At 42.9% G+C, this 18,682-nt stretch overlaps 1 protein-coding gene across 1 annotated transcript in view; it reads right to left on the minus strand.

Annotated features, from left to right (window-relative positions):
• The window catches only part of LOC308293340 (receptor-type tyrosine-protein phosphatase U-like), a gene marked incomplete at both ends in the record, with an annotated part of 255,222 nt that overhangs the window by 97,189 nt on the left and 139,351 nt on the right, over nt 1–18,682 (minus strand). The window contains 2 exons of the mRNA XM_080735807.1: nt 944–1,059; nt 8,041–8,122. Of these exons, the coding sequence (XP_080591933.1) occupies nt 944–1,059; nt 8,041–8,122 (198 nt within the window). The remainder of the gene's footprint in view (nt 1–943; nt 1,060–8,040; nt 8,123–18,682) is intronic.

The following is an 18,682-nucleotide window of genomic DNA, read 5'->3' on the forward strand; positions in this document are numbered from 1 at the left end:
TTTGTTGTCCAGTTTCCCCTTCAGAACACAGCAGCTGTCATAGCATAGAGTGGAGCCTATAAGCCTATCGCTTTTACACTATTTGTTGTGTTCAAAAGTGATTTTCTTTTTCATGAATGTGTTACTAGTTGTCATTACAAACACATCCATGCCTTGGTTGTCCCACACAAGCCACAATCTCATAAATAATGTTTTGGGGTGATCATTAGGCACAAGTGCCAATCAAAGTGACTGCACTGGCCAATCACAGGCCATCTTTTCCGGGACTTGGCAAAACACATAAAAGCATAACCTCTGTTTAGCCGAGTGTGATGGCTTGTGTGGGACAACGATGACATGGATGTGTTTGTAATGACAACTAGTACCACATTCATGAAAAATAAAAACACTTTTGACCACAACAAATAGTGTAAAAGCGATAGGCTTATAGGCTCCACTCTATGCCATGAGAGCTGCTGGGTTCTGCTGGGGAAACTGGACAACAAGGGCATTTCTGCCTAATAGACCCCATGGACAGTCTTTTTTGATCAATATAAGTAGGAAAATGAGCCTAGAAGTGATTTAGGGCGGAGTTGTCCTTTAAAGTACCAAAAGTAAAAGCATGCAAAATATCCAATTTATTTTTCAAGAAATGTATCAAAATCTTTTGAAAATAGCTGATCTACAAGCGCTCAAGGCGACACATTGTGAGCTTGTAGATCGTCTATTTTCAAATGGACGAAATGTATAGAGGACTGAAGTGGTTAATGCATGTTTTGTAATAATAATAAAAAGTTACAAAGTAACTAAAGTTGTAAAATAAATGTAGTGGAGTAAAAGTACAATATTTGGATCCGAGAAGTAGAGAAGTAGAAGTAAAAGTACTGGAATTTGTAATTACTCAAGTATATGCACACAGGTACAGTACTTAACATGCGCCAAGTTACTTTACACCACTGCTTACCTCCAGTAAAAAGGGCTCTGTTTCAGCAGTCTTGCCCGTGGCCACACACTGGAAGGTGGCGTTCTGTCCAGCGTTGACCTCCACATCGCCCAGCCGAGAGAAATGGGGCACCTTGTCTGTGGAAGAACAGCAAAAAACAACACCAACTAAATGAACGCGAACGCTCTGCTGAACTTGTGACCAAGTTTGGAGCTCCCAATAACATAACATTGTCTCTGTTATGTTATGCATGTTACACATGTGAAGTGTAATCTATTCAATGGACCACATCACTGTTAACGGAATAATAATAATTACTTAATTGCTGTACTTATGCTTTGCAGACTGTTTTGGTTTTGTATGTTTTCACTAGCACAGTGGTTTTCAACCCTTTTCACATCAAGGTCTATTATTTATTGGGCATGAGCCACGGACCACAATTTGATGACACGTAGCCTATCAGACCCAAAACTTGAATGAATGTTTTGTTGTGGTTGGATGATATTTTGTCCACAATTCTATGCTGTATTGATGTGTTAGGAGAGATATTCAGGCCAGGGGAAAAAATTGATCAAAATAACACTCAGTTACATAAAGCACAAAAATTCAATTATGTCTCACAGGGAGACACACTCCGCCTTTTTTCAGTTTCTCAGCAGTACCAAATGTTTTACTCTCCAGGCATCACACACTGCTTTGGATTCCAGCCTCAATTACTTTTACATCCCTATTAAAAAATACCACTAAATCCTTATTCTGAGCTTTTAGGCCAGACCTCCCATCTACATAACAGCTCAAAGCTCTGTTGGATGTTATCCAACAGGATATATACTAATGATTGATACCGAGATGCAGAACAAGGTTCATTTTCCTAAGTACCGGCACTCTGTTTCACACAGTGAACGAGTGAGTGCTAACACAAAGGGGTGCATTTATTTAGACATGGAATGTTTGTTAAAACAGATGCCTGTCCATGGGGGTCACTCAGTCTCAATTTGTTCAATGTCGTTGTGAATGTTGGGTAGTTTAACTGCCACTTGTTATACTGCCAGTGTTTATAGAACCAAAGTGCATGGAGAAGGGAAACAAGAGGTCAAACCTGCAGCAACATTGTGTGTTATGACCAGAGCTTTTACCTCTTTAGACATCAACTAAGTATAAATCAGATATTAAGGGCACCAGAATAAATCCTGTAATCTTAATGAATTTTGCATTGTTCTTCAAGATGTTATTGTTTGAAGCGGTAATTCACACTACACCTGCCTATACTCAATTGTTTTACAGTTGACTCCTTCCAATAGTTATGAAGAAGCTCCTCGGTTTGCTGACAATTAAAGCTGACAGAATTGACAACATCTCAAGCTGCATCCTCAACGTTTGTGCAGATCAGCAGGCAGGAATGTTGAAGTCAGCTGTGGTTCCCCCTAGACTGTTAGATGACAATGAACCAAGGTGGTACAAATGCTACAAATATCTGATTTCTACACCAAATTAGGCACAACAGTTTTTGTGAGCCATGTGACAATGGCCGTCAAACATGTTTTTGATACTCCATACCATTTGCCCGTAACTGCCTTCAAACATGTGTGGGTGGGTAAGGTCAGAGGACATTTGCCACAATAAGGTGTGCCTGATGTTTAGGATCATTCAGTATCCAGTCTGAACTCCTTATTTGGGCAAGTCTGATAACATAATGATGACATGTGCATCTAGGCAGCCCTACCTTAAAGGAGGGCACACAGAGTTGACACAGCCATTATCGAGATTGCTGTCTACTCTCAAGCTAGGCTAAGGTCTACTGTTGTACACAAGATCCTTTCCCTCCATAGACATGAAGAGGAGCCACAACTGCCAAATGATGAGAAACGGACAGATCCCCCCAGCAGCTTGTCAAAAAATGTCCCACTCAGCCAGAATTGTACCCAGCCAGAAACAACGAGACACAGCTCAACAAACAACGTCCAGTCATCGACAGCTTACCAAGACTTCAACTCCAACGGGAGAAGTAACGTCAGTTGACTTGCACACAGGAAAGAAGAGGATTCACGTATGCACAGAGTGTGACAAGCGTTTCGGCCAGGCCGGTCACCTGAACAGACACCAGCTCATCCACACGGGAGAACGGCCTTTCAGGTGTAAACAATGCGACAAGGGTTTCAAGGAGTTCGACAGCTTGAAGAGACACCATCGTATCCACACCGGAGAAAAACCCTTCGACTGTACGCTGTGCGTCAAGAGTTTCAGTCAGTTCAGCGACCTGCAGAGGCACCAGCGCACGCACACCGGAGAGAAACCCTACCACTGTAAACAATGCGACACAAGCTTCAGTTTCTCCTACACCCTCCGGAGACACCAGCGTCTCCACACCGGAGAGAGACCTCACCGCTGCAAGCATTGCGACAAGAGCTTCATCCAGGTGTCTGATCTGCAGTCTCACGAACGCCTCCACACCGGAGAACGACCGTTCCACTGTAAACAGTGTAAGAAGAACTTCAGTCGGCTGAGCGCTCTGACGGGTCACCTGCGTATTCACACGGGAGAGAGACCCTATCGCTGTCACCAGTGTGGCAAGAGTTTCACCATGAAGTCTACTCTGAAGGTACACCAGCGTGTCCACGTTGTGGAAAAGCCGTCTTGCCACTGTAAACAGTGGGGCATGACGTAACCCACAATAGCTGCACCAGCAGCAAAATATGTGTATATTTTTTTGTTGGCACTGCATTGACATGTAGTTCCCATTGTATGAATGAATGGACCATTGTAAAGCTCCTTGAGTTGGCAACTTGCTTAGAAAAGCACTATAAAATTGCAATACATTATAGTTAGGCTACTTTAAATATTATTACTATTTGTGTTGTATAATGACTTTTCTGTGGCTTCAATACTTTTATGGTTCTCGACACCATCTATAGGCCTATATATTTTTTGGTTTTATTAGTGTGGTTGCCCGACAGGGCAACACACTGTAGTCCCGGGGAAACTTTATTCTAGATAAACTTTATTCGTGAACAGGTTTTTACCTTGAATCAGATGCAATTGGAAATTAGTGGAAAAACATTTGGGAGTGGTGCTAGCTCGAGTATTGGTCGAGCTTCACATGACAGTTAGCTTGCTGCAGAATATAGTCACATCGGCAACCACACTTGCAATTTCCAATTGCATCTTGCTTGTTACTTACGTTTTACGTTAGCTCTCTCTGTATTGTTGATTCTTCTTCCTTCCTAGTTATTTTCCCCGCTATAATACTTTTTTCTTTTTACTTACTTTCTACTTCTTACTAAAGATCCATATTTTTACAAGTTGGAGAGTTTTTATTTATAAAGTATTCTGATTGATGCCCAAGTAGTTTTATTTATTTGAGTTGTGTTTTCTTTTTTTCAAGTTTCAAAGCCAAGCTCTTCCACTACACAGTGTGGAAAGAGTTTCAGTAGTACAGTGGTTCTCAACCTGTGGGTCGGGGGTCCCTGAATTATTTTGGGGGGGTCCCCAGATGATTAACTTATGTGCAACACTGTTTTCTCACTCAACAGTAAACAAACCACCGTAAATTTTAAGTGTATAGAGGGTATATGCACATTTCAATGTGACAATTTAAGGACTGTATAGAGCAGGGGTTTTCAAACTGTTTTGACTCAGAGCACCCCGGCAAATAACGTTTTCATCCACGGCACCCCTGAATTACGCTGTTAAGTATTAGAATCCTATATCATATTACACGTAAATATGTACATCTTTCCACCTGAGATACGGCAGGCTATGTCACGGAGAAATATCTGTTTCCATCAGAACTGACTGAAAATAACTTTATACTGTATTTAACGTTTTAACCCCAGTACCCCTATTCAGGGTTTACCAAAATGAATAAATAAAAAAAACGCGTCATAACATTGGGATGCGTTGTGAGCTTGTAGATCTGCTATTTTTGGTGAAAGGAGTTGGTGAAGAGAGTTGGGGTAGATCAGGGGAAGGCAAACTTTATGATCAAAAGAGGATTTTTTTGGGCCAAAAACGTATTAAAAATATGTTTGGAGACACAAAAAGATGTTTGCTTTATATATTCATGTGTGCCTTTTCTGGTCTTTCAATATTACTTTTTTACTGTTATTTATTTGTATTGTTTGCTAACTTCTCAAAGCAGATCAAGTACACCAATAAGCCAGCATGTGTTGGTGGTGAAAGCAAACAACATCCAATCCAAGCATTCATATATTCTTTATTTTCCTTCAATAATTAGTTTCTTATTTTTATCTGGTCTCTAGGCAACAATTGTTTTGTGAGAATGTTAGATCAGTGTTTCTCAAATGGGGGTACGTGTACCCCTAGGGGTACGCGAAGGTACTACTCAAGACAATTACCCCAAAAAGAAGAATAGAGGTATAAATCATGCTAATATTGTTCATAGTTAAATAATTGACTACAATTGAATGAGAAGGGTAAAAAAACATGTACTGTTATGTTTAATGATGACACGTGGAGAAACTTGATATGAGCCTAAGTTGCTAACCTAAATTACATGGTACCAGGCAACTGGGATGGCTTTTAAAGTTATTGACATGAAAACCATTTGATTTTATATTCTTTGGATGGGGGGCTTAATATATAGTGTCATATACCACTATTTATGTATACGGGCTAGGGTTTAATATTTTCCCGAATTTAGCTCAATTTAAAAACCGGGATTTTCCGGAGCTTCTCCCGGGCTCCCCGGTATTTCCCGTCAATAATAATAATAATAATTAATAATGTTTAATAGCCATGGAACGGCCTTGGCTTTAGGTGACAGTACCCCTTTAACCAACCAGGGGGCGACATTGCGTAGCCTATCGACTGTATTTCCACGTGTCACTGAAAATAGCTGATCTGCAAGCTCACAACACGTCGTAGATTAGACGCTATGTGAGCTTGCAGATCGGCTATTGTCAGCATGACACTCGCAGGACAAACTATATATAATCAAGCTAATGGGAGATGCCGTTGGACGCGCTGTCGCGCACAGCTCTTCACAACGCAACGCTTCAATGTTCCTCAGTGGCTCATTATAAAGCATTGCATTACTTACACAATCGGATATATTTGGGGGGATAATAACGCTTGCAAGATCATTCTTCATAGTTCACCCCAGGAAAGCAAGGTAGACCACAAATGTAGACCTATTACTTACAGTACAGCAGTTGTTTTCCATAATTTTGCTCATTCTGCTGCTGGAAAACATCACGTTATAAATAGGCTAAGGCATACAGGTGGTCTCTGTAATGGTAAAGGGACTGTTGGAAGTGGAACGCAGTATAATTTCGGTGCCACGCCACGTTAGATTTAATCAATTAAGTTTATTTAGTAGGCGGTAGGCCTATTGTATGGGACGTGGCTTTTTAGAATTCCACTGCATCTGACCGCCGCCCTCCCGTGATATCATATCAACAGCCAAACTAAATGTCCATTATAGTCAAGTATATTTATTATGTCCCAAACTGGGCAATTCATCATGTTACAGCAAAGAAGCCCCCCCCCCTCGTTCTCGAGATTGCGCGCTGCGCAGCGGCTGCGCTCATCAAAGAGGCAGTGCAAATCAGAGAGAGATTAATTTTTGGTTGGATTATTGTAGGCATATTGACGTTCTGATTCATTCTGATATAGATTTTTCCTGTTAAAAAAGGAGGCGAGGATATGTGACAAGCAGCCCATTGCCCACGCACTGTAGTAGGCCTTTCTAGTAATAATTAGTAGCCTAATTTATATAAGAAAAAGACAATCTTCGGGATGACGGTTCCCGAAGCCAATAACCGGGAGGGAAATTAGGTGCGCTCAGGCCGGGAGTCCCGGGATCCCGGTTCCCGGCATTAAACCCTAATACGGGCTGTCCGTGAGTGAGTCAGTCCGTCAGTCACACGTCACACTTTTGTCCTGCTCATATCTCCACAACCGTTGCCCCCATCCATGCCAAATTTTGCACACACACTCCTTACCTGCCAAACTACAACCTCCAAGGACCCACGGAGCTCCAGGGACCCCCAGGTCCCTGGGGGACCCCCAGGTGTAAAAAATGACCACATGTGCAAAAATGACCAAATGACCACCCCAACGGGGCTGCTCACGGGGAATTCCTGGGGACCACCCACTCCTGCTGCTCCAGAACGGATGCAAAAGTGGTGGCGCCCCCAGTGGAGGACCCCCTCCACTGCAGCTCACATAAAATGCCGTAACTCGGGCTAGGAGCGTCCGGGAGAGCCGGGCCCGGTACCTATTCGTCCGCCAAGGCAACGCGGAGACCCCACCCCTCATTTCTCACATGCCCCTCTTCTAGCGCCACCTTCAGGCCGATTTTTAAAACACATTTTTGGACACTGCTCCTACAGATTTTGCCCTAAAATCACGAAACTCACTACACACTATGTCTACACTCATGTCATCAACATGGATCAGGAAGATTTTGGAAAAACACATTTTTGCCCTATTTGTGGAGATAAGTGACCTACGGTCGCTTATCTCCCGATTAGGGAGTCTTACTGGTGTATACTATAATTGCAGTTTTATAAGTTTTATTTTGTTGTCGGGTAAAGGGGGTACTTGGATTCAGAAATCAGGGAAAGGGGGTACTCAAGCCAAAAAAGATTGAGAAACACTGGTATAGAGGGTATATGCACATATCAATGTGACAATTTAAGGACTTTTTAAAATCTCTAAAATGACAAATTAAACATTGTCCAACTTGTCAAATATTAGAGGCAGAAAAATAGCTGATCTACATGCTCATAACGCCTCACAACGCAGTACAATAGGGAGTATTTATTTGACTTAGAGGCTGTTTTACATGTGTTTAGCGTCCTACATCATTCAAAATATCCATTATAGTCCAAATAGTCGGTCTGATTTTAATTGGACAGACAGACACATGCTCACACTGTCAGTCTGGAGCCAGTGAAGCAAGTGTACAGCCAGCGCCGTAAGCGATGGTTTTAAGAGCTGGACATCCCTACAAAGCACTTTGGAAGATTTGTCACGGAGGCACGGTCAAAAGAACATACAGGGGTACTTACAACAGGGTTAGTTTAAGAGAGGGTGGGGGGGGGGGGGGGGTACTTACAACAGGGGTAGTTTAAGAGAGGGTTGGGGGTACTTACAACAAGGGTAGTTTAACAGCACAATGTCGTCCAAAGCCATGTAGCCCTGACGCTCCTCTGACACCGTCGCCTCAAACATTACCTGTGAAGAGATGAGAAAAGGTAATATATGACGAATATGATTAAACGGTGAGTAGGTTGGTACAGAGTACCGAGCAGGGGTGGGGTTAACCTTTTTTTTTCTTTACATTTCAGTCCAGCAACCTATATCCATGTCCTTTAATAATAATAATGATATTAATAATAATAATAATTCATGCCATTTTCTAAAATATCAACCCCTCTTGTGAAAAAATATCACCAGACACCTGTAACACGTGTGCATATGTTTCGGTCATCTTTGCGTACATATTGGATTGAGATTTTTAACACTCAGGGAGGGCACTTATTGAGCCTGATGCCAGTACTGCTCGGTTTTGCATTTCTCAGTCTCAAGCAACATTATTGGCAAGACATCTAATAATCACGAAACTGGCTTTTTTCCCCCTTATTACTAAAATTGAATCGTTAGGATGGATGGAGGTTGTTATAACCACGTGTACATATTCTGACGTAACTACTAAAGTCTACATTTAAAGCTTAATCGATCAATTATTATATTACACTCAATGAGTAGCAACATTAATCAAATGTCCCCTCATTCAACCCGCAGAGCCAGCAGACACACGTAGTGCACCAAAGTGAATAAGGCTCACACAGAGTCAATCTACAAGTACAAGCTGTCATTAAAGTCAACAGGCCAAATCCTAATGTCCTCCCAGACAACCAGGTTTCAGTGAATCCACACAACCAATGACGTACAATAAATGTGGCCCCGCTTGACAAACACTTTTACATTTGTACACTTTCAGGATAACTGTCCACCGTGCAAAACATTTTTTTTCTTCTTTTCTTAAAATGTTATCCCATGATTTTGTAACCCATTTTTCACTAAGTGCCAATTATCTAATGTAATCCTGGGCGCTACACTCCCTCTGCCAACCTGGGGAGAGCAACCGATTGACCTCATGCTTCCTTCTATGCATGAGTAGTCCAAGCCGCTTCTTCTCACCTGACAGTGGGGAGTTTGCCCGGCTGGTCGTAGCGCCTGGAAGGAACAGGTTAATCCAACCAGTTCCTTTCCTCCCCATTAGGCGCCCCAGGAGGCCAGGGGGAGGCATTATAGAGAACAGGATTACTGCATGTTTTTTGTGAGGGTATCTACCCTAGGACAGTGGTTCTCAACCTGTGGGTCGGGACCCCCAGGGGGGCCCCCACAATATGTTGGGGGGTCCCCAGATGATTAGCTTAATGTGCAACATTGTTTTCTCACTCAACAATAAACAAACAACCATATCTGCACATTTCTAAAGTGACAATTTAAGGACTTTTTAATACTTCTAAAATGACAAATTAAACATTGACCAAATTGTCAATTATTAGAGGCAGAAATTGTGAAAATAGACGATCTACATGCTCACAATGCCTCGCGTTATACAAAATGTTATGTCTCAACTCTTAGCGCTCGTCAAGGTGGGGGGGGGGGGGGGGGTCCCCAGTTAAAATATGATTATTTTGGGGGTCGCGGCCTGAAAAGGTTGAGAACCACTGCCCTAGGAAACATAGGGAGAACAGGCAAACTCCACACAGAAAGGCCTTTTTTCCAACCCCACTTAGGGTATGGGCACTGATGACACGGAGGAGAGAACACGCCCCCAGCGCCCACAGTGTCCCCAGCGGGAATCAAACCCAGGACCTTCTAGCTGTGAGGCGACAGCACTACCGACTGTGCCGCCGTGCCTGCAAAACAAGGTTTAGATTGATTGATTGATTGATTGATCGATTGATCAATCAAAACACGCCAAATGGACGACGCAAAAAGCTGCAGATTGAATTCATGATAGTGACATAGAAGGTGGTGGGGCCCCTTGGTTACAACCCTGTTGGGTTGTACAGTAAACGGATAAGAATGAATTCATCATTCAAGTCCAATTTGAATGGTCAGCCTTGAACCTCAATGGAGAAGTTCAAACTTTCAGGTCTATTAGTTGAGTATTACACTGTGTAGTACAGGGGTCTTCAACAGGGGTCCGGGACCCCTAGGGGGTCCTCAGAGTTACTACAGTGGGGCCGCCAAATCTTTGTGATCTTGTGTCTTTTAAATTAACAACTTGAACCCTCACATCCCTATTCTGAGAAGAACTTTAGCCAAAAATAGCAGATCTACAAGCTCTCAACGCCTCACACTGCGAGGCGTTGAGAGCTTGTAGATCAGCTATTTTCGGCAAATAGTGTAGAGGTAAAAAAGAGCAGACCAAGTACAAAGTGAAAGGTCAAGTTAACTAAAAACACAAATAGACTGATGACAGTGCTGTCAAACAAGTCTATGGATCTATCTACTGTATGAAATTGATGAAAATCTGCATCACACATGTATACAATGTAGAGGGGGTCCCTGCTTCATAAATGATGGAGAGTTGGTAACCAAACCAAACCAACTCTTGAGCGTATGCAATAAATGATTGTTAAATGTCTGCATTACTTAATTAAAACAATGTTATTTTGATCAAGGTTTGCCTGTTATCACTCCTATGGTACCACATCAATACAGCATGGAATTGTGGACAAAATCGTTTCCAACAAAGTCTTGAGTCTGAGAGGCAAAATCTCATCAAATGGTTGACTGTGGCCCAAATAATGAATAAATAATGGAACTTGATATGAAAAGTGTTGAAAACCACTGCTCTACCTGGGTCGAATCTAGCCACACATGAGGTAAGGAGCTTTGCTTCAGGACACTCACCCAACGTACAGTCAAGCCTAGTGAAAGCCATATTGTGTCGTCATGTGCTCCGGCGAGCTACTAACGCATTGCCTTTGTAGACAGTAGAGCTGCGCCCGAGGGCCAATCAATAACATACAAGGCCGCGGCAAGACGGATACAGACTGGGGCTGTCTCCCTTCCTAATTGATGTGTATTTCTCATTCTCATGTGAGCGGCCATTAGAGACGACCGCCCGCTTAGCGCCTCAATAAATCACATGCCGACGGACCCCGCTGCCATCGATCCCCTGGTCTCAGCGCCTCGACCCACTCTCGTTAGGCCCCTCTGTGTCGCGGAAAAGTGCCATCGAGTGTGTCTGTGTGTCACTGTCAAGAGAGGGAATATCAGAAACGCACACGTTGTACAGGCCCGGGAAAAACTACTTGTTCACTGAATGTGAAAGAGCAAGTGGGATGACACAGAACAAAGAGAATGATGTGGAAAAAATAGATGGGAGAAAAAGAGAGAGAGAGAGAGAGAGAGAGAGAGAGAGATGTGTGTGTGTGGGACGAGATACGTAATGGAGAGCTATCTGGCATGGCAGAAGGAAAGAGAAGTGGAGGTAGTGGAGATGGAGTGGGTGTCTAAGCTGCATTGATTCTTCGTGAGGCCCGATAGGATCTTTAATATTCGATTGCAAAGTCCCCCTCAATTCCAGTCACCACACCAGAAGGCAAGGAGCTAAATATTGCCATGAAGAAAGTGAGGGGTAGATTCATCCAAACCGATAATATCCGAGATCCGTGGTGATGTCATGATGCTCCATCCTTCGCTCTGCCCACCTCCGTTTGCTGCAACAGGATGACCAATGAACGTGGACGGGACTCCATAACAACCCCAGACACGACTGTGAGGCCTAGCGGGTTAATGCACATACTGTACCACGTAGAGGCTCTAATGCAGGTTCGAGTCCCAAGCCCGACGACCTTTGCCGTGTGTCACTCCCAGAATTCTCTCTTTCTCTACTGTGTACTATCAATAAAGGCCTAAAATAAACAGTTTATCGGAACTGGTGGGAGAGAGAAACCATGTTATCGTCAGTGGAGGAAGGGGGAAAACCCCATCTAAACTCCAAATCAGTACGTCCGATCCAACACCTTCCTGTATAGAGTTTCTGTACCGAGGGAATGGTGAGATAGAAGGATCAGAGGATGGGATAAGAAGGTAAAAAAAAGAAAGAAAAAAGGAAACAAGCAGCCCCCTGCAACATCATGTTTGCATCTCGAGTGGAGTCCTCTGTGTCCTCTCATGTTCTCCGAGCGCCCCAAGTAAAAATACAGAAAAACACAGCGTTGGCTTGCAGCAGCAGGGGCACTGCAAATAAAAGGAGGATTTGTACGGTAATGAATATTTATGGCTTTTGGATTTCATTATATCTGCATGCGCTGTAACGATAGCGCTTTCAATTTGTACACGGAGACCACTGATCTAAACCAACAGTTTAATTCATTTAACGACGTGCACGCAAACATTTGAAGAACGGCGCTGAGCAAAGATTGCAACAGTGTTCTGTTAATTGATCCGTCAGGTTGGAATGAGACAACCTGTATTGATCTGTATTGGTGCCATGGTTGTAAAACACATGAAGAATGAAGTGCAGCTACGCTGGCCTCACATACAGTACATACTGCACTGTAGCTTCTAAAAGATTCTGTAAAAATAAAGAACTGCCGACAGAGGAGTGTAGTGGATAGTGAAATAATACGCTATTCAGCACACTACTAGAGATTTAGATTGAAAGACAAAGAGAACAGTGTGATCAGAGAACAAGAAAAGTAATACAATATAGTGAAAGAATCTGTCAAATTAAATGGATGAGAGTATCCATGCTAAATGATTGATAGTCCTGAACCAAAGGGACCCCCGTGGATCTTTTACACAGAGTAAAATTAACACTGATGATTTTTACTGTGTAGATTGGGGACCCACTGATTAAAATGGGGGTCCTTGAAAAAATAAAATCAATAAAGATTAAGACTCACTCTCCTGAATCCAGAGCTGCTCAAATGCCTGCTGTGAGAGAAAAGAAGGCATGTAACTTGGATGCTTTGTTTAATAGAGTTCAGAATAAAACAACTTTCCTTCCAGCTCTCTTTGTTTGCTGTGACCTCACTGTATCTTCAGATAAGGAGCCAAACAGTTCAGAGATGAGTTGAACACAGAGAACACGCCCCCTCATTGACCTCCAGTCATCTCACTCTGCCCTGCCTCCAAGCCTCCTGCCCTGCAATGTGATGCTGCCTGTGCATTGCTGCATATGTGTGTGTGTGTGTGTGTGTGTGTGTGTGTGTGTGCGTGTGCGTGTGCGTGTGCGTGTGCGTGTGCGTGCGTGCGTATGTGCGTGCGTGTGCATGCTGCATGTTCATGCTGTATTATAGTTTTTCATTTTGTCTTTATTTTTGTTTTTTGATTTCAGTTTAGTGTTAATTAGTTTTAGTCTAGTTAGTTTTTTATTTATTTTTTAAAGAAAAGGCTTTGTTTTATGTTTTTGTTTTTATTAGTTGTAGTTGTAGTGATTTACTAAACACACAATACAGTTTCAGTTAGTGTCTTTTTTTCCTTTTTTTTGTAAAGTCTAGTTTTTATTTTTCTCTGTCAACATTAAGTAGATCTATCAGGAGTCCATTCTCTGTGCTTCTCAGCACGTTGTGTAAATGTAAAGCATTCAGCAGCACCTCTGATCTCTGTCCAACATCAACATTATCTGTCTGGCGGTTTGTCTGCCCTGCAGGAGGCACTGATAGTCTCTGATTAGTACTAGATTTACTTGTTCTTTCATCTACAACTACATCCACCACCACCCAACGAGTGGTACTGTATGTGAAAGCCTCACGCACATGCAAACGCAGACGGACACACACACACACACACACACCACTTCCTCTCTAATCTGAGAGATTGGTTATAGGGGTGTAACGATATAGTAACTGTATCGAAATATCGTTTTTAACTTAAAGAATCGAAGTATATCGAAATGAAAACAGCTAAAATCGAATCGTATCGTTTTATTTTGTATCGTATCGAATCGGAAGTGCAAAGAATCGATTGTATCGATACTACCTACTTGGGCATTGTATTTAGCATTTTTAAGAAGAAAAAATTAAAAGGAGGGGTTTAATAACTTTTCCTTTCCATATAGCTACACTGGTCTATCCATAAATGTGTGTATTCTCTAGGTTCATCTCAAGGTGCAGGTTTGTCAATATACAATGTCCATGTATTTGGCAGATAATCACTGTGTTTACTTATTTATATCCATAATAATACATGTTTCCCTTAAAAACCTGCACTTTCCACACCTTTCACACAGATTTAATGACTTTGCTAAATAGTTACTATATCGATTTTAAAATCAATGAATCGAATCGTATCGTATCGCCATGAATGAACCAATATCGTCCATGTATCGTATCGTCAACCATGTATCGTGATATGTATCGAATCGCTATTCAAATGTATCGTTACACCCCTAATTGGTTAATATCGGCCTACTAAAATATGCTTATGGATCTTGGAACATCCATATGGGACAACCTCCGTGCGATAGGAACCCTATCCATTTTCTGAGGGGAACATTAGGCAAACGTATCATATCTACAAGCTCACAATGCCTCGATCGCCTATTTTCAGAAAGAATGACATTAATCCAACATACACTGATGATACGCTGTCTGAACACGTCTGACGCTATGAAATCTATGAAAAAGGTTTAATCTGCAACACACTTGTATACAATGCAGCAGTGTGAGGTGCCTGCTTCATCTCCCTCTCAACTAGAGCAGGGGTCTTCAACAGGGGGTCCGGGACCCCTAGGGGGTCCTTAGAGTTACTACAGGGGGCCGCCAAATCCTTGTGTGATAGGATCATTCTTTAAAATTAACAACTTGAACCCTCGCATCCCTATTCCGAGGAGAACTTTAGCCAAAAATAGCCGATCTACAAGCTCTCAACGCCTCGCGTTAGGAGCTCGTAGATCGGCTATTTTTGGCAAAAAGGTTTGGTGTAGAGGTAAAAAAGAGCAGACCAAGTACAGAGTCAAAGGTCAAGTTTACAAAATATCGATGATTTAAGTGGTTAAAGGCTTGAAAATACACGTTAAAATGAATCCAACAGACTGATAACAGCGCTGGCAAACAAGTTGAAGACACAATATGTAGAGGGGGTCCCTGCTTCATCTCTCTCTCAGTTAAGGGGTCCTTGGCCTGAACACGTTGAAGACCCCTGAGCTTCTTGGTGTGAAAAATATAGAAGATGCCTGCATTAAAGAGGAGAGAACATACAGTATTGGAACGTCCCCCTCCCTTCACAGATGAGAGTCACATGGTCCCTGCAGGCACAGGATTCATGAGCACAGCTCGCTCTGACAAAGATCCTCACGCAGACACACACTTTACCTGCCTCATTACCTGCCTCACACCTGCCCCTCTTCACCACGTAAACGATCTGTCCCGTGTCTGTGTGCACCGCAGGAAGATTTGAAAGAATCTGCTTACACAACACAACCTGCACACACGCTGGACGTGCATCATCAAAGGACAAGGCCTGTCACGATTATTGCGCAATCGCCGAATGGCAATTATTCAAGATGATCGCAATTGTTTCGGCATGATCGTCATAATCGTTTCCATGTTGAATGATTTTCATACATTTTAAAATATAAAAAAAGCTGAAATAGCAGATCTACAACAAAAGGCATAGAAGAAAAAGCTGATTTTACAACACATCACTTTGTGACACATTGTAAGCATGTAGATTAGCCATTTCCGCAATCAAGTATAAAATATATTAATAAATACATACTGTATGTCAGTCATTTCTTCAAATAATGTATTATTATTAAGTTGTTTGTCATATCTGCCTTGTGCAACTTTTGATTAGGAAGCCTAAAAGGCAAACAGAAATTACATTTTGTATTCATATGTTCCAATGTAATTATTTGCGTGACAATTAATCATCAACTTAAATGTTGTAATCTTGACAGACCCACAGAGGACAGGGCTAAGGTGTTTCCGTAACAGATGGGACACACTTCAACTGCTAAACCCAATCCGGCATTTAGAAAAAGCTCTCATCCAGAGAGATGTACACGTGCAACATCTGAATGAGCAGAGTTAAGTACGGGCTGCCGGGCTCTAGTCATTAAACCATTAACACCTAAGGCCAGGGCCGGCTAAATGGATGTGCTTATAGGTGCTGCAGCACAGGGCACCATGCATGGGAGGGCACCAAACGACGGGGAGAAAGTGAAAGAAGACTGAAAGAATCACCGCAAAAGCACCGAAATCTAGAGGCAAAGGCTGCTGAAGGAGCACTAAAAGGGTGAAACATGTCCGCAAAGCGTCTGCTGACAAAAAGGTCCCAAGGGGCACCGGAACGGGTAGTAGCACTGGGCACCATGAAGGGTTAATCCGGCACTGCCCTGAGGCTGATTCTACAAATGCACTCTAAATCAGGAGTTGCATAGAATACCAGATGTACAAACTCACAGCGTGTCACTTTGTGCTGTGCTGTGAGTTTGCACATCTGTATTTTCCTTGCAAATGGCCAATGCAAAAAAATTAAAAATGCTTTCCCAGTTTTAGGGGTAAACAACAAGTTAAGTCGTCACAGGAAGAGTGCAGATATAGAAGAGTGTAATATCGGGTAAACAATGAACCTAGCATTTGTTGAAACATCATGCCACTTAAATAACATTCTTAACATGAGAAAAAATGAAAATAAAAATCTTGAAACTTCAAGAAGGGATACAAGGAGAGTGAAGTGCAGTGGAGTCCTCAGACTACGGCAGAGAAGAAGGGAGTGACTGACTGTGACTTCCACTCCACCCCAAGCAGCCTGGATTTGTCAGAGATCTTCTAATGATCGTGTTTCCCCTCCTGAGAGAGAGAGAGCCCGCCTCTGCCTGCCGCCTCTTCTGCGGCTGCGAGGTGGCGGCTAAACTTCTGAAGTGCAAGAAAATCACTACTTTAAAATCGTGTTGGGTTGTTTGCGAGGCTCCTTGCACGGAACAAGAGGGCGGAGGAGAGTAAAGAGGCGGCTGTCTGCATCGATCCGTGCAGCCCTCTAATCTCATTAACTGCTTCTTGATTTATTGAGATGAGGCCCAGAGCGCGCTGGGGTTATGGAAGCAAATGTTTTCAACGCACCCCCACCCACCCACACAACCCTCACAAGAGAGTGCACGTGAAATTGAGGTCAATTGACTGATCAGCAAACCCACACTCCCACAATCCCTCACAACAGTCGTTGCCTCCTCATTAAATCTTGTTGGGGGGTGGGGAGGTACATGAGAACTACCAGGGGTGCTAGGAGATAAATTATTGGCCGTAATGAGGGAGTCAAGGCTGCAATCCTACAAGCTACATTATAGTGCTAATAAATGTGACACGCATTGAACAAAGTGGGTATTGATCACACTGCAGGTAAATTGACCGCGTAAATCTATCCACGGTAGTTATGCAACTATTGAGTCGTTATGACGAACTACGTCGTGCTGTGACACACACGCACCATAGTACCGTAGTGTGTCGTAGGTGATATTCTTCCACAAGCAGTGGTGTAAAGTAACTAAGTATATTTACTTAAAGGGGGCGTGACACCGGCCGAAATTTAACATTATGATACAGTAAGTCATGTGGTGTTTCTTCAAACGGTCTGAAAAGGAGGCGGGCCGTATCAGTTAGTAGTGAATGTATACTTCGTCCGTTGTGCGGTGCCTCGCAATGTATACTTCGTCCGTCCTGCCGTGCCGCGCACAACGTGATGTTGTTAGCGTGTAGCAGCGCCGCACCGCACCGCAAGGCTATTTTGGAGAGCTATTGTGTGTGTACACACACACACACACAGGCTACACACACAGAGTGTATGAGCCACGGACCTCAGTCCTCCGAGACAGCAGGACATATGTCTGCTAAAAGGGCTCAAAGCTGCCGAGGAGAAGGAGATCGCTGGACGCTCGTTCTCCATCTTTCCCAGTGGGATCCATAATCACGCGTCCCGGCCAGGTCCTCCAGTCAGGTTTAGCGGAAGACACAGCAGGGTATGGCCGACAAAACCGTCCCTTAGACGGGGAGAAGCGTGTTGACCCTCGTAACGAATCTCTGACACCTTTTTTTGAAGAAGACATGTACTTTTTTACCATTTTATAGCGAATGGTGTATAATTTTTACCCATAGAACTGATAGTTTTAAAGTTGGTTTAGAAAGTCGGAAACACGCCTCGGACAGCTTTTTTTGGGGCAGTTTCAAAAGATAATGATATGGATACTCGACTCCGCGAGTCTCCGCCCCTCCCCCCATATTAGCCCAATCAAATTAATGTATTGCCGTTACTGTACAGAAAGTACTACTTTCAGTACAGTAACTACAATAAATTAATTTGATTGGGTAATTTAACATGGGGGTACATGACATCATTTAAAAAATTGGCTAATTTGATAGCCATAATTAGCTGTTTTGGCCGTGTCACGCCCACTTTAAGTGCTGTACTTAGTATAAGTTTGAGGTACAGTACTTTTACTTTACTGGAGTATTTCCAATTTCCAGTACTTTTACTTCTACTCTGCTACATCTCAGAGGCAAATATTGTACTTTTACTCCACTACTACTAGTAAGACGCCTCAGGGCGACATGCGACCTTGCCCTACGCGCCAATTATTGGCCATCTGGCAATGTGATGTATATCGGACCAGTTACCCATATATGGAGACCCCTGATACCCATATATGGAGATCCATATGTGGTACAACCCTTTTATGCCCATACATGGAGATCCTGTCTGAACCAGCCACACAGATATGGACTGTCTTCCTCCATATGTGGGCATTCCCATATGAAGTCC

This window comes from Nannobrachium achirus (genome assembly GCF_963921795.1).
Source record: "Nannobrachium achirus genome assembly, chromosome: 10".
In the NCBI taxonomy this organism is placed as follows: Eukaryota; Metazoa; Chordata; class Actinopteri; order Myctophiformes; family Myctophidae; genus Nannobrachium; species Nannobrachium achirus.